The 13,311-nt window shown below is 46.1% G+C and overlaps 1 protein-coding gene across 1 annotated transcript in view; it reads left to right on the plus strand.

Annotated features, from left to right (window-relative positions):
* Positions 1-9,278, plus strand: part of LOC147005020 (actin-related protein 3B-like) — a 59,767-nt gene extending 50,489 nt beyond the window's left edge. The window contains exons 9-11 of the mRNA XM_085836532.1: positions 7,216-7,341; positions 7,937-8,020; positions 8,743-9,278. Of these exons, the coding sequence (XP_085692658.1) occupies positions 7,216-7,341; positions 7,937-8,020; positions 8,743-8,838 (306 nt within the window). The 3' untranslated portion in view covers positions 8,839-9,278. The remainder of the gene's footprint in view (positions 1-7,215; positions 7,342-7,936; positions 8,021-8,742) is intronic.
* The last annotated feature ends 4,033 nt before the right edge of the window (positions 9,279-13,311 follow it).

Consider the following 13,311-nt stretch of genomic DNA (forward strand, 5'->3'; position numbering starts at 1 on the left):
CTCTCGAATTCAGGTATTTTAATGCAGGGGTAGGATGATAAGTGATAAGTTCTCTCACGATGCCCCGCCGGGGTGTCTGCTGGCTGCTCGCTAGGCTCAGCACAGGCGCTCAGGAAGCAGGGATTCAGTGGCATCTAGTGAGGTGAGCATAATGATGGATGGGCACCCGGTTTGAGCCCAGTTTGGTGCCTCAGGGGCTTCCTGGAGCTAATGCTCCCCATGGGGTTGTACCACAGTGGATGTGGCTGCAGTTCTGGCATCCAGGGCAGTGCCAGTGGCCACATGTGGCTGCTGCATCCTTCAAATGTGGTTGCAACAAGAAGGCATATAAAATTTTGTTTAATTTAAATTGATACAGATATAAATAGAAATATTGGACTAAGGGCTACACTGTGGGACAGCTCAGACTGGTGTCCCCCAGGCTGGTGTGATCTGCTCAGAACAGGGAACACAAAGATGGGAACTAAAATGTAATCTTTGCAAGGTGGTGACACACACCTTTAATCCTGGCTCTCAGTAAGGAGAGGCCAGCAGATCTCTGAGTTCCATGCCAGTCTGGTCTACAGAGTGGGTTCTGAGACAGCCAGGGCTACAAAGAGAAATTGCCTTGGAAAACAAAAACAAAAACAAAAACGAGAGCTGGCTTGCTAGTTAAGAACATGTATTACACAGGATCCAGCACCCACACTGGGTACTCATAACAGTGTGTACCCCAGATCCAGGGTTCCAATGCCCTCTTTTGGCCTCTGCAGGCACCAGTACATATGTGTAACATGCACATACAGAAATGTGCACATGCATACACATAACTAAAAAAGTAAAATAAATCTTTAAGTAGAAGAGTGTTTGCAGAGCCAGGAGCAGAGTGTGCTGTGGGTGGGAAGGGACTCAGCATCCCTGGGCCTGATATTTATATACACAGTAGTGATTGAGAAGCCTGAGGCTTGCCCAAAGCCAGATCACGTGGGACCTGAAGGAGACGGGTGTGCCACTGTGTGCTGGCTGGGATTCTCAGGGAAGACATGGCCTTGCACAGAGGTAGAGATTGAGTTTGTCCCGAGGGCCACTGAGGACTTTGGAAGGATACGCAGTGACTCCAGTGGAGAAAAATGACTGTGTCATCACCTGCAGCAGTGTGTCACCTCTGTTAGCTACACCTGGGTTCCTGTGTGCTTCAGTCACAAGGTGTGATAGTGTGACAGTTCAACACACACAATCACCCTCAAAGTCAAGTCTCAGAGCACTGGAAGACAACTGTCCCTGGCCTGCCTGGTCACTGTCCCCACAGGACCAGAGGCCAAAGGAATGCAAATGAAGGAAAAAGAAGTCATGTAAGTGATTCCTGCAGATTCCTGCAGCCCCTAAAGCCAGCCTGAACATTTGCTTGGATTTCAAAAGGGGCATGGTTGGGTGTCTCACAGTTAGGGGTTTTCTCAAATGTGCACTTTTAGTTGTCAGCTGAGCCTGTAGCTGCTGTGACATCTAAACTGCAAGAGAGGAGAGGCGGCCTGTCTTGAAGCGTGCTTCTTTTTTCCTGGCCTGTGCTGGTTTGCAAGCGTCCTCCTTTTCTCCTGTGTTGTGGGGAGATTGGACCTAGGGCCTTGTATAGGCTAGGCAAGTTTGGTAGTGCCGCTGAGCTGCGTTCCAGTCCCTTCACATTGTTTTTGAGACAAGCGAAGCTGCTAAAGGTGGCCTCAGACTTGCTCTTTGGCTCAGGCAGGTCTTGAGCTTTCAATCCTTTTCCCTCAGATTCCAGAGTAGCTTGGATTACAGTCCTGCAAGACCAGGTCTTGCCTGAGTGGTTAACACTGCACCTGCAGTTACACATGATGGCGCACAGGTGGCGCCATGTGTCTGTCAAACTGAATTCAAAGTCAAGTGTGAGCTGAGCTGCACTGAAGTTCCAGGAGCAGGAAGTATGGTTGCTTTTGATGTTGTGATACTTTTTTGAACAGGTATTGGAAATGAGACTTAGTGCTTGCACTTGGCCAGCCGCTTACCCCCGAGCCATACCCCCAGTCCATATTATATATTGACAATGAACTTGCTGGTGGTAAAGCTTTTTATTTTAAATCTTTCTGACTTATACTTCAGAAGGCTGACAGGTTGTGTGTATCTAATGTTGTGTCATGGCATTTTCTACCAGCAGAAAGAGGGCACACTTTGCAAAGGTGACTTAAAATGGAGACTTTTGGTAGGGAGGTAATTTTAGAAGGGCTCTTGAAAAAAATATCTAGACAAGACAGTGGGTTTCATGAACACTTGACACCCTCACACTGTGCAAAGGGACACAGCAGATGCATCCCGAGCCACTTGGGGAGCGGGGAAGCAGAGGGAGGGGGTGGCCAAAGCATTAGGATGTAAAAATGGACGTCTTCATAAGAAGTTTAGACTCTGTAGGTGGGCAAAGGCCTTATCTCTAATTAAACTGCACATTCAATTTGGTAAACTTCAGGTGTGCCAGAAATGTGTGTAAGAAAGCAGATGTCGCTTGTATCCCTGATTGTCAGTTATTGATCATCAGTTATTGATCATCAGTTATCGATTATCAGTTATTGCTCAGCTTTTCTTGCGGCTCTGAGTTAGAAGAAGGAGGATGGATGTGTCCCGTCATGGTTATATCTGTGTCCTGTGTGTTCACTCAGCAGTGTTGTAAAAACGCCCTTAATAGAGCAAACTCTCCAGAAACATCATCCTTCATGAAGTTGGTACAGTGCTGACCCTTCCCTGTGTTTGAGTACTTGGTGTTTTTCTGAACTTACATCCCGTTTTTTCTTTACTTTGTTATGTTTTAGGGCATATGCTAGCCTGAGGCTGGCTCTAGGGGCCGCCTCTCCTTCAGATATTTTGGAGTTGGGTGGTTCTACTTTGAGAACCTGCTGACTGGAGAAGGTCTGATCCCTACCTGACTAAGATGCTTTCTGACCTCTCCAGGCCTGTGACTACATTTAGATTTTCAATGGCAGTGTTAAGTGGTTTGTAGAGTTCCTGGGTATCCAGCAGGAGCTGATGGAGTGAGGTGATTGTTAGTGAGAGATGCTTGCTTTCTGTTGGGCTCCCTGCAGAGCGACACAGGGAGCTCTGCTCCTGGTGAGAGCTTCTAGGGAAGCCACATCTCCCTGTCTTCATGGTCAGGAGCAGCTGCTCCAGAGCAGACAGCTGTGTAGCAGCCAAGTCACCTGTGGGCAGCATGAGGCCTGGGTCCCTAGTTTCTTGGCCTTTCTTGCTTGGAGGAGACTCACATAGGGCTGCTGTGATGTCAGAGGTTAAGTCAGCTGATGTCACTGCAGAGTGCCTGTAAAGGCACACAGCAGCATTTGGCACTTAGGAAATATGTGCAGGGCTAGGTAGTTTAGTTTCTAAGTAAGCATATGTTTTCCTGTTCTCCCAAGCTCTGAGTTATGCAGGTCTACAGCACTGAGATCTTACAGCACTGCAGAGTACTAGGGTATTCTGGTGATCATTTACTTCATTCCCTAGTGGATTATTATTATTTTTTAATTAAGAAATCCATTGCAAAGACATGACAAGTAATTGTAAAATTGAGCTGGGTCTTGGACTGGAGGGGAAAAAGGATGTAAAAGTTATTAAAAGGCAAAGAAACAAGATATTGAAGAAGCAGTACTTATGAATGCAGCTTTGAAGATGGCAACTGCAATGTGGGACAGTTTTAGTGTGCACACACCTAAAATGTTTAGGAGGAAGCATGATGCTCTCAGGTGGTTAGACAAAGTTGAGGATAAGAAGAATGGTGACTGACCTAGTGTCCTTGGAAGAGCCACCTGTTATTGCCCGCGCTTTTGTTCCCCCTGGTAAGAACACGCTCAGGGCAACCGGAATCTTCTGCGGCACAAGCTTTATTGCTTACCCCTTCAGGAGCCAGTGGAGAAGAGAGCCAGAGAGAGAGAGAGAGATAGAGAGATTGATAGAATGGCGGAAACCCGTCCCTTTTATGGAGGACTGTCCTCCGCCTCGGACGTGTCGCTCCCTGATTGGCTGCAGCCCATCGGCCGGAGTTGTCGTCACGGGGAAGGCATGGGGTGGGAAACTACCCCGGCGCATGCACAGATGGTTTGATTACATGGGTGCCAGTGCCATCAGCGCCATCTTGTAATGGCGAATGTGAGGGCGGCTCCTTACAACCTGTGTCACAGGAAGGGACCGTGACCGACTCAGTGTCTTTTGACTGACTTAGTGTCTTTCACTAGCTTGGTGAAGATGAACTATTGAGATGGTTACCAGACCATATGCGTGTCCCCAGCCCCAATAGTGATCCTTTATGAAGAAGGTAGAATCACTATTAAATTCAGCTATTGCACAAGATCTTCTATGTGAACTGAATTGCATTGTAAGTACCATTCTGTGTTTGATCAGTTTTCTGCCTCAACAAACCAGTTCACAAACAAGCCTGTGGGCCTTCCTGATCCAGATGACTGCTCACAGGGTGACTCACTAGGAAGACTCAGGGGGAGTAAGGACAACCAGTGGGTTCTCAAAATGTGGTACTTCTCAGGTGACCCATCACCATTATCACCATACTTCTTGCTGCTTTCAGGGAATTCATTTTCCTAAGCTTCACTCTTGCTGTAATATTGACCCACACATTTACACACGATGCACTTTGTACAACTAAATGCCTTTAGAGACTTCTATGCCTGTGCACTGTGACAGCCAGGGGAGCACTGTGACAGCCAGGGGAGCACTGTGAGAGCCACGGGAGCATTGTGACAGCCAGGGGAGCAATGTGACAGCCAGAGAGTACTGTGTCAGCCAGGGGAGCACTGTGACAACCAGATAGTACTGTGTCAGCCAGGGGAGCACTGTGACAGCCAGGGGAGCACTGTGACAGCCAGGGGAGCACTGAGATAACCAGGGGAGCACTGTGTTGGTCAGGGATACAGCCTCTTCCCTTAGCAAGCACTATCACTGGGAAAAGGCACTAAACTCCTAAAGTTGCATTGGGCAGACCATGGGCCACACTGGGAACATTCTCTGGCACAAGAAAGGGCTCATACCTCTAAATCTAAAGATTCTTAAAGGGGCCTATGACTTTGAAAAAGTTTTAAAAATGTAAAAATCACATTTTAAGATATGAACTTCCTGTCATTCTAGAGAAAGACATTTTAGAAACAATATTTGGGACCTACTAACAACATTCATTTCATGTTTTCCAAGAAAATGAACCGTGCTTGCTTTATACATTTAAAAAAGTGAAAGACTGGGTTGGGGAGATGCCTCAGTGGGTAAAAGGACTTGCTGTATATGTGTAAGTAACCCAGGTTAGGGTGGCAATCTGCATCCATAACCCAGGTTAGGGTGGCAGTCTGTCTGTGATCTTAGTCTCCTCAGATGAGGTAGGAGGCAGATAGGAGACTCCCTGGAAAGTCATGGGGCGGCCATCCTGAGGTATAGAGTGAACAAGAGTGTGGGTTTCTTGTAGGCTTTCCTAAGGCTATGGGTAGGCTATTAGAGGTGAAATTTCTACATAAACTCATGTTAGAGCTGGACTATGTATCAAGGCAGAAGACTAGATCTGAGATGGCTTTACAGGACTCTGCTCTTCTGCCTCTGTTTCTACTGCCTGCTCTACATATCTCACCTCAGCAGCTGTGGTTCTCAGCTTGGCCATCTCTCACTGGCAGCGAGCAGTAATGAGTGGAACAGACCCAGCCTAACCTGGGCTCTCTGGCCTGGATCTGTGTGATTTCGCTTTCCCATAAACTTGTGAGGGATTGGCTGGCTGATGGGGTGCCTGGCATCCAGAAAGGCAGTGTGGGAACTCATGGATCCTTGAAGGATGGTTTTTATTTTCTTTATAGTTTTCTCAAATGATATTTTCTGTCAGAAAGTTAAGAGGGCAATTTCACTTTCATTGTCCTAAATAATATTCTGTAGCCTGAGAGAATAGAGCTGCCTTTCATTGTAACAGTCAGTCAGTTTCATGATTCTCATCCTGCCTCACCCACCAGACGTCTGGTGTGGTCGCATGATAGAGGCTGGAGCGATCATGGGGCTGTGGGCAGAGGGAGGAGCCATTTGAAAATGTTCCCCAGGGGATTTGAATATGCTTCCTTTCAGCATTGCAGCTCTGAAGGGTTCCAGTAGGAGGGAAGACCCTGTTGGCTATTATATAGAGCCTGCGGGTCAGTTAAAGTGGCTTTTCTGGCTTCTTGGCTCTTGTCAGGGTTCTGCCTGGGGCATGGGGAGCGTGGGCATGAATTGCTATGTGTTTTCAGTTGCTTACAGTGTAGGAAGTACCAGGGAAATGATTGGTATTGTGCTGTCACAAAAAAAAAAAAATATATATATATATATATATATATATATATATATATATATAATGTATGCCTATTGGCTAGCGAAAGGTCTCAGGTGAGGGATTTAAGGGGGGCAGTTATTAATGCCATGTAGAATCAGACATGTTGGAGACTCTGAGGAGTTCAGACCCTAGTGACAGAGACAGACAGCATGGTAGAGCTCTGAGGAGAGTCAGCCCACAAAGCAGGAGTGCCACCCTTAAAGAAAGCAGGAGCCCATCCTAGAGCCCACTTTAGGGGACCACAGCCAGAAATGCAGATTGGGGTCACCCCAGATTCCATAGTGCAATGTGGAAGCAATTTCAGAGTTTTACAGGATGAAGAAAGTTATAGGTCAAAACAAGTTCAAATGCATTGGTGGGCATGTAAGAGAGGCAACTAGAGCAAGATGGGGGAGCCTTTCTGTAGGCCCCGAATGCTATTCTTAGACTGTCTTAACTTTTGGTTTGGCGGAAACTCGGGATCTTCTAGGCTGATAGCTTACTAAGGCTTTTATACATTAGTCAAAGGATGTTTGTTCTGACACAGAGGTGGACAGGGCATGGCTATTCAGGGGCTAAAGCTAGCCTAAGATAGGCAACTTGCTTCTCGAGCTGCAAGTCCCAGCCTCCCCATATCTCTGCAGTTTGTAACCAGTCTTTGCAAACACAGCAAACCTGTGCTTTCTGGCTGGTGGTGTCAGCTGAAGGATTCCAGGGGACTCAGTGCAGGGAAGAGGAGAGGGTGTGGGAGAGTTGCTGCAGGCAGCCCAGCAGCAGTCTGCCTTCAACTCCGACAGGGGGCGCTCATGCTGCACAGTGTGTTACTTACACAAGTCATCCTGCTGTAGGCAGAGACTGAACCATCACAGGCACTCAGTCTCACCCAAGGCTGCGCACTGTCCACTTTGGTCTTTCAGAACGTCGTTCTTTCTGGAGGCTCCACAATGTTCAGAGATTTTGGACGTCGTCTGCAGAGAGATTTGAAAAGAGTGGTGGACGCCAGGTTAAAGCTGAGCCAAGAGCTCAGTGGAGGCAGGATAAAGGTAGGAGGCCGTGTGCCAGCTGCTGTGGGGGTAGAGCCAAGCTTCACTGGGGGGTAGCCGAGGGTTGATGCTGGAATTCATGGGAGGTCGTCCTTATCCCACGCGGGTCAGGCATCAGTGTGTGTGACCAGGGTGATGCAGAGACAAGATGGGCTTATGGTGAGGAGATGTTTTCATTAAATGGAAAAAACTGCTGTGCGTGGGGAGCCAGGCCATGCTCATCCAAGACCACAGCTCTGAGCTGCGGGGTGCTGTCTGGACTTCTCCCTGAGGTGGGCTTTGGTGGGGAAGAGAACCTACTGCAGTGAAGGTGCCCGCTGTTATAGTGTTTGTTTTGTTATAGTGTTTGGGGGTTCACTTTGTAACTGGCCTTGCTACACCCTGTGATTTGTTTGAGGGAAGCTATTGGTTTGATTAATTGTGTGTTTTAGTATTGGAAGAAGGGGTCTCCTGAATCTGTGGGCTGGGCCTATAGCATGACTGAGGCCATCACCTGAGGAGTCACTGTCTATCATGGACACACTGCTTGGAGGATGCAGTGCACAGACTAAATGCAGACTAAATGCAGACTAAATGCAGTTGCTTTCTTTTTCAGCCTAAGCCTGTGGAGGTGCAGGTGATCACTCACCACATGCAGCGCTATGCCTTGTGGTTTGGAGGCTCGATGCTAGCCTCAACTGTAAGTCCCTGATCTCTTGTCATTTGTGCTTTCCTATTGAGTTTGGATAAGTACTGTCTACAAATGTGAAATAACATGTGTTCTGTTTGCATGGCTTTAAATAGGCAAAACAAATTCTACTTGATATAAGAATATTTTAGTCACTTAAATTGTATGCTTTATTAACAAACACGGTGGTGGCACATGCCTTTAATCCCAGCATTTAGGAGGCAGAGGCCAGCCTGGTCTACACAGTGAGTTCCAGGAAAGTCAGGGCTACATAGAGAAACCCTGCCTTGAAAAGAACAGCAACCAAAAACAGAACAAAAGAAAGAAACAAACAAACAAACAAAACACCCCACTACTACCACCACCACTACCAAAACCCCCCCCCAAAAAAAAATAAATAAAAAAATCCACCCCGCTCATTGTCCCTTCCAAGTGGTTATTTTAATTATTAATATTCCCCCTACCCCCAGAGTTTGTTAGCAGCCATTTTTAGTTCAAGTTGACACATATTTGATCCCAGTAAGGAAAACTAAGTAGATTTGTTGTTGCTTTGTAAAGTTGGAAATTGCTGAGTGAATTTTAAAAAGTGAAGTCAACTTCTGCCTGGTTTGTTATCAGGTCAGATGTGGTACCGTGATTGTCTGGGACCCATGGATAAGTCCCTCCCATTTGCTCAATGTTTTCCTCTTTCCACCTGCTCATCTTCTTCCTCCTGCTGGCTGCTCCTCCTGCAGCCGGAGTTCTTTCAGGTCTGTCACACCAAGAAGGACTATGAGGAATATGGCCCAAGCATCTGCCGCCACAACCCGGTCTTTGGAGTCATGTCCTAGTGTCTGCGTTGGAGCAATTGTCTGACAGTGTCCTGTTGGGGAATAAGTGTCCTTCAGAACCCAGAGCAGCCACGGCTCCTGTACATAGCAGTGTGGAATGGGTGTGTGAGCAGCGTGCTTTCATCACCAGTGGGGCCGGGCACGGTCTTCCCAGTAAAGCCATTTATCCGGTATGACTGTTCGTGGTCCTCCTCCCAGCCCCTCCCCTCCTGCCCCTCCCACTCTCTCTCCTTTCCACCCGAGCTTCTGGTCAAGTGTAGTCTGAAGGAGTCCATGCAACTGTAGAAACTACTAGAGGATGCAGTGGATTCTCCAGGAAAGACTGTAAGGTGGGGGAACCCTGTCCTTCCCAGCCTATTTTTGTAAATAAAATGTTATAAACTTGAAATACAAATTGATGTTTATATTTCCTATCATTTTGTATTTTATGGTATTTGGTATAACCAGCTAATGCTACGCATGAGTAGTCACAGAGTTCATGGATGTCAGAGTTCTGTAATAAAGTACTTGATTGTGAGGCATGTTCTGATGTGTGTACAGGCTTTATGCCACGTCTGCTGGGAAGTGATTACATGTTGTTGGGGTGGTGTGACATCTGAGCACCAACCGCTGTTGAGTGAGAGTTGGTACAGATGTATCTAACTTCCTGGAGCTGCTTTATAGAAGACAATGGTTTAATGTTGTTGAGTGCGGGATGAAATACTATTGCACTGTTGTAATAAAGGCTGCTAGAATCTTTATAACTGTTCCTTGTGGTCACTTTTGCCTCCCCATCCATTCAGAGAACCTCAGACTCTATAGGTTTGCAGACAACTGATGATTGATACTGTGTGTGTGTGTGTGTGTGTGTGTGTGTGTGTGTGTGTGTGTGTGTTTGTCTTAAACGTGCCATCAAGCCTGGGTGGACAGCCTGCCTGTTGTGTTTTGGACGGTGGTGTGGACATCCTTGGGGTGTCCAGGCTGCTTTCTTAGGAAGCATTCAGTGCTCTGATGTCTGCTGAGTGACTCCTCACTCAAGTGTAGGTTAGTAGATCCAAAGCTCTCCCTTCTCCCGGAATCCTTGTTACTTTAAAAATTGTTGTTATAGTCCTCCAAGATGTGAGGCATGTTTTTCTCTCAGACACAAGTTTATTTTGGAAACTTGAGCTTTGAGGCCTCCTATCTTTCCACATTTGATTCTTCCTGTCAGTTATTCACAGCCATCCTGAATCTGAGAATAGTCAATGATTCTGCGAACCAGAGAGACTACATCCAGGGAACTGTAAATCATTAAAAAAAAAATTAGTTAGTGTGTGTGTTTACACATACGTATGGTCTGTATTTATGTGTGTGTGGTGTATATATCTGTGTGTACATGTGTTCATGGTATGTGTGTGCATGGTGTGTAAATGTGTGTGTGTGCAGTTTATATATGCATATATGTGTGTGCTCAGTGTGGTGTGTATAGATGTGTATATGAGTGGTATGTATATGTGTGAGCACAAGTGCCAAGGTTCCCACATGAAGGTCAGAGACAACTTGATGTAATTGGTTTTCTCTTCTTTCACCTTCACTATGTCCTGGATTGAATCATGTCCCCAGGCTCGCATGTGCCTTTTCCAGTGGAGCTGTCTTACTGGATCCTTGTGTAACTTTCATTGTAGCATAATTATTCTTACTCTAAAATGGACTTTATTATTTTAAAATACTTAATGAATATTTATTACATGAATATACATTTCATTCACTTTGCTTGACAATGTGCTTTGGAGTGCTCATGTGCATATATATATATATATATATATATATATACACACATACACTTATATATATATATATAATATATATACACACACACACAACTTTGTAATACTTGTATGCTTATAATCTCAGCATTTACCTTGCAGAGGGAGGAGGGTCACTACAAGCTTGAGGTCTGCTTATGGGTTTTAGGTCAGCCAGGGATATACTTGGTGTTTGGGATGGCTCACTGAGTAAAGGCTGTGTTGTACAAGCCCAACAACCTGAGTCTGATCTCTAGCACTCATAGTGCACAGAAAGAGAACTGAGATTCCAAGGTTGTCCTCTGACCTCTATCTATATGCTGTGATATATATGCTAATATATGCTAATGTGCATACACATGTACACTACTAATAAAATGTTCCCCACAGTTAAAAACAAAGCAAAACCCAACATACACACACACACACTCACACACACCACACACTGTCTGTGTGTGTACATACACACACACATACAAACACAGACAGTGTACTCATCACAGTCATGTGTGGGCAGCATCATCTAATACAAAGCCAGCTTTGCAGCAGACTGTTGAGTACACACGGGTGTTGTGCAGATAGGATGGAAAACACCATTCTACCATGCTGACAGCATGGTCCACCGTAGAGCGGTCTCTCCTCTCAATAGCATGTCTGACTGTATTGTAGCTTACTGCTGCTGTCACACTGCACAAGAGCCAGTGACAGGCCATGTTGCTAGAAAAGAGCAACACTGGGAGCGTGAAAGTTCCAAGAATAATGCAAGTGAGGGTGTTGTCTGCAAGTGTGAATTAACTGTATTAGTGTAGTATCAGGTGAGGCAGGCTACTCACAAAGGAAAGAGCTTTGTTTAGCTGCCAAGCTCAGGGGTTCAAGGGCATCAGTTCGGCTCTGGTGAGGGCCTTCTCATTTGCTCATGGTGTGGTAGATGGTCACAGTGGGAACATTGTGGGAGTGAAGACTGCATCTGGGTTCAGGAAGCCACAGAACACTGGGTGAGCTTCTGTAATGACCCTCTCTTGGGCATTATCTCAGTCTCTTCGGAGGGCAGAGCCCCCAGAGTGACCCAAAGGCTCTTTACATAATGGGTTCCTATTATGGAAACTATTAGGCTAGCCAGGGAGATGTGTAGTGATAGTCTTGAGATATATAGCAAGCCAGTGAGATGGCTCTCTGAGCAAAAGCTGTGTGAGCCTGACATGCTGAGTTTATCCCCAGCACCCACTGTGGAAGGAGAGAACTGACCCAAGGCTGGTCATCACTTGAGATTTGTCATCATTTGAGATTTGCATCCTGCTTCCCCTGCCCCGAATAGTGGTGCCCCAGGACCAAGCCTCCTACTCACGAGGCTAGAGGACAGAGCACATCCATGCTATAGCTGTAGGTATTTATGGATAGGAAAGGACAGAGTGTAGGAGCCGCACGGCCTGTTGATTCAAGCAAACCCTGAGGGGCATGGAGCAAATCTGCTACCATGGAAGAAACCTACAGTATCCTGTGCTGTTTCCTGTGTGACAGAGATGCTCAACCACAGTCTCCCAATCAAGGGTTCAGGGTCTTTAGTTGTTTTTCATCCAGACACACATTTCTCTGCACTTCCTTGGGAACTTTGGCTCCTCACCACCTTCCAGCTGCTTTACTGCAACCAACCCTGCTTGGTCTGTCTGCCTCAGTCACATCCTCTGCATCTATATGTCAGTGTTGACACTCATGTTGGCCAAACTAGAGCCAGTGTGACTGGCTCAGTCCCAGAGTGTCTACCAGTTCTATTTGCCACAAGATTGTTTTGAAACTCGTTTATTCATTCATTTTTTTAAATTAAAATTGTGTGTGTGTGTGCATGTGTGTGTGTGTGCGTGTGTGTGTGTGTATGTGTGGGGTGTATGTGTTTATGTGAGTGCACATGCCTATGGAGGTTAGAGGTCAGCATTGGATGTGTTTCTCAATCACACTCTAGCTTTTGAGACAGTGTTTCATGACCAACCTGTAGCAAACTAGTTCGAATATACTGGCTGGCCAGTGACCTCCTATCTCGCCCTACCCTGCCTCCATGCTAGGCTTCTAGCCATGTGCCACTATGTCTTGGCTCTTTACATGGGTAACAACTCAGACCCTTAGGCTTGTGTGACGGGCACACGTTGAACCTCCTTCTCAGCCCAGTGATCATTTTAGTTTAGATAAAAAATATAGAGAGCAATATGTTCTACTGCAATGCAACTACACGGTGCTGTCCTCTGCAACCCCGGCTCAGACACATCTTAGAGGAAGTATGTCAGAAGTGGGCAGTGGGGAGAACAAAGAAGGTGCCCAGAGCCTGCTTCCATTCTCAGTCTCCAGGGTGGAGCTGGGCTGCAACTGGGTCTGCAAGCCCTGAGAAAAAGACCCAGAGCTGTAAGTATAGGCTCAGAGCTGTAAGTATAAAGACTGGCTACCCTTAAGTCAATGATACCTACTTTCCTCTTCCCTCAATTTCCCAAGCATTCTAAGGACCTAGTTGCTGTCAGGAGGTTCAAGGATTGTTTGTTTGTTTGTCTGTTTGTTTGTTTATTGATTAAAGGTGTCAGATACTGTATAGAAAACTAAAATATGATTTGGTTACTTTATAAAGAAGGAATATGTTAGAATTATATCACTAATTTAAAAAAATTCCCACACACTTTTGATTCAGGTTGACTTAGCCTAGATTGCAATGTGGTAGAATTGTGAGGAA

Source organism: Mus caroli, unplaced genomic scaffold (genome assembly GCF_978045245.1).
Source record: "Mus caroli unplaced genomic scaffold, Mus_caroli_1 scaffold_4, whole genome shotgun sequence".
Lineage (NCBI taxonomy): Eukaryota > Metazoa > Chordata > Mammalia > Rodentia > Muridae > Mus > Mus caroli.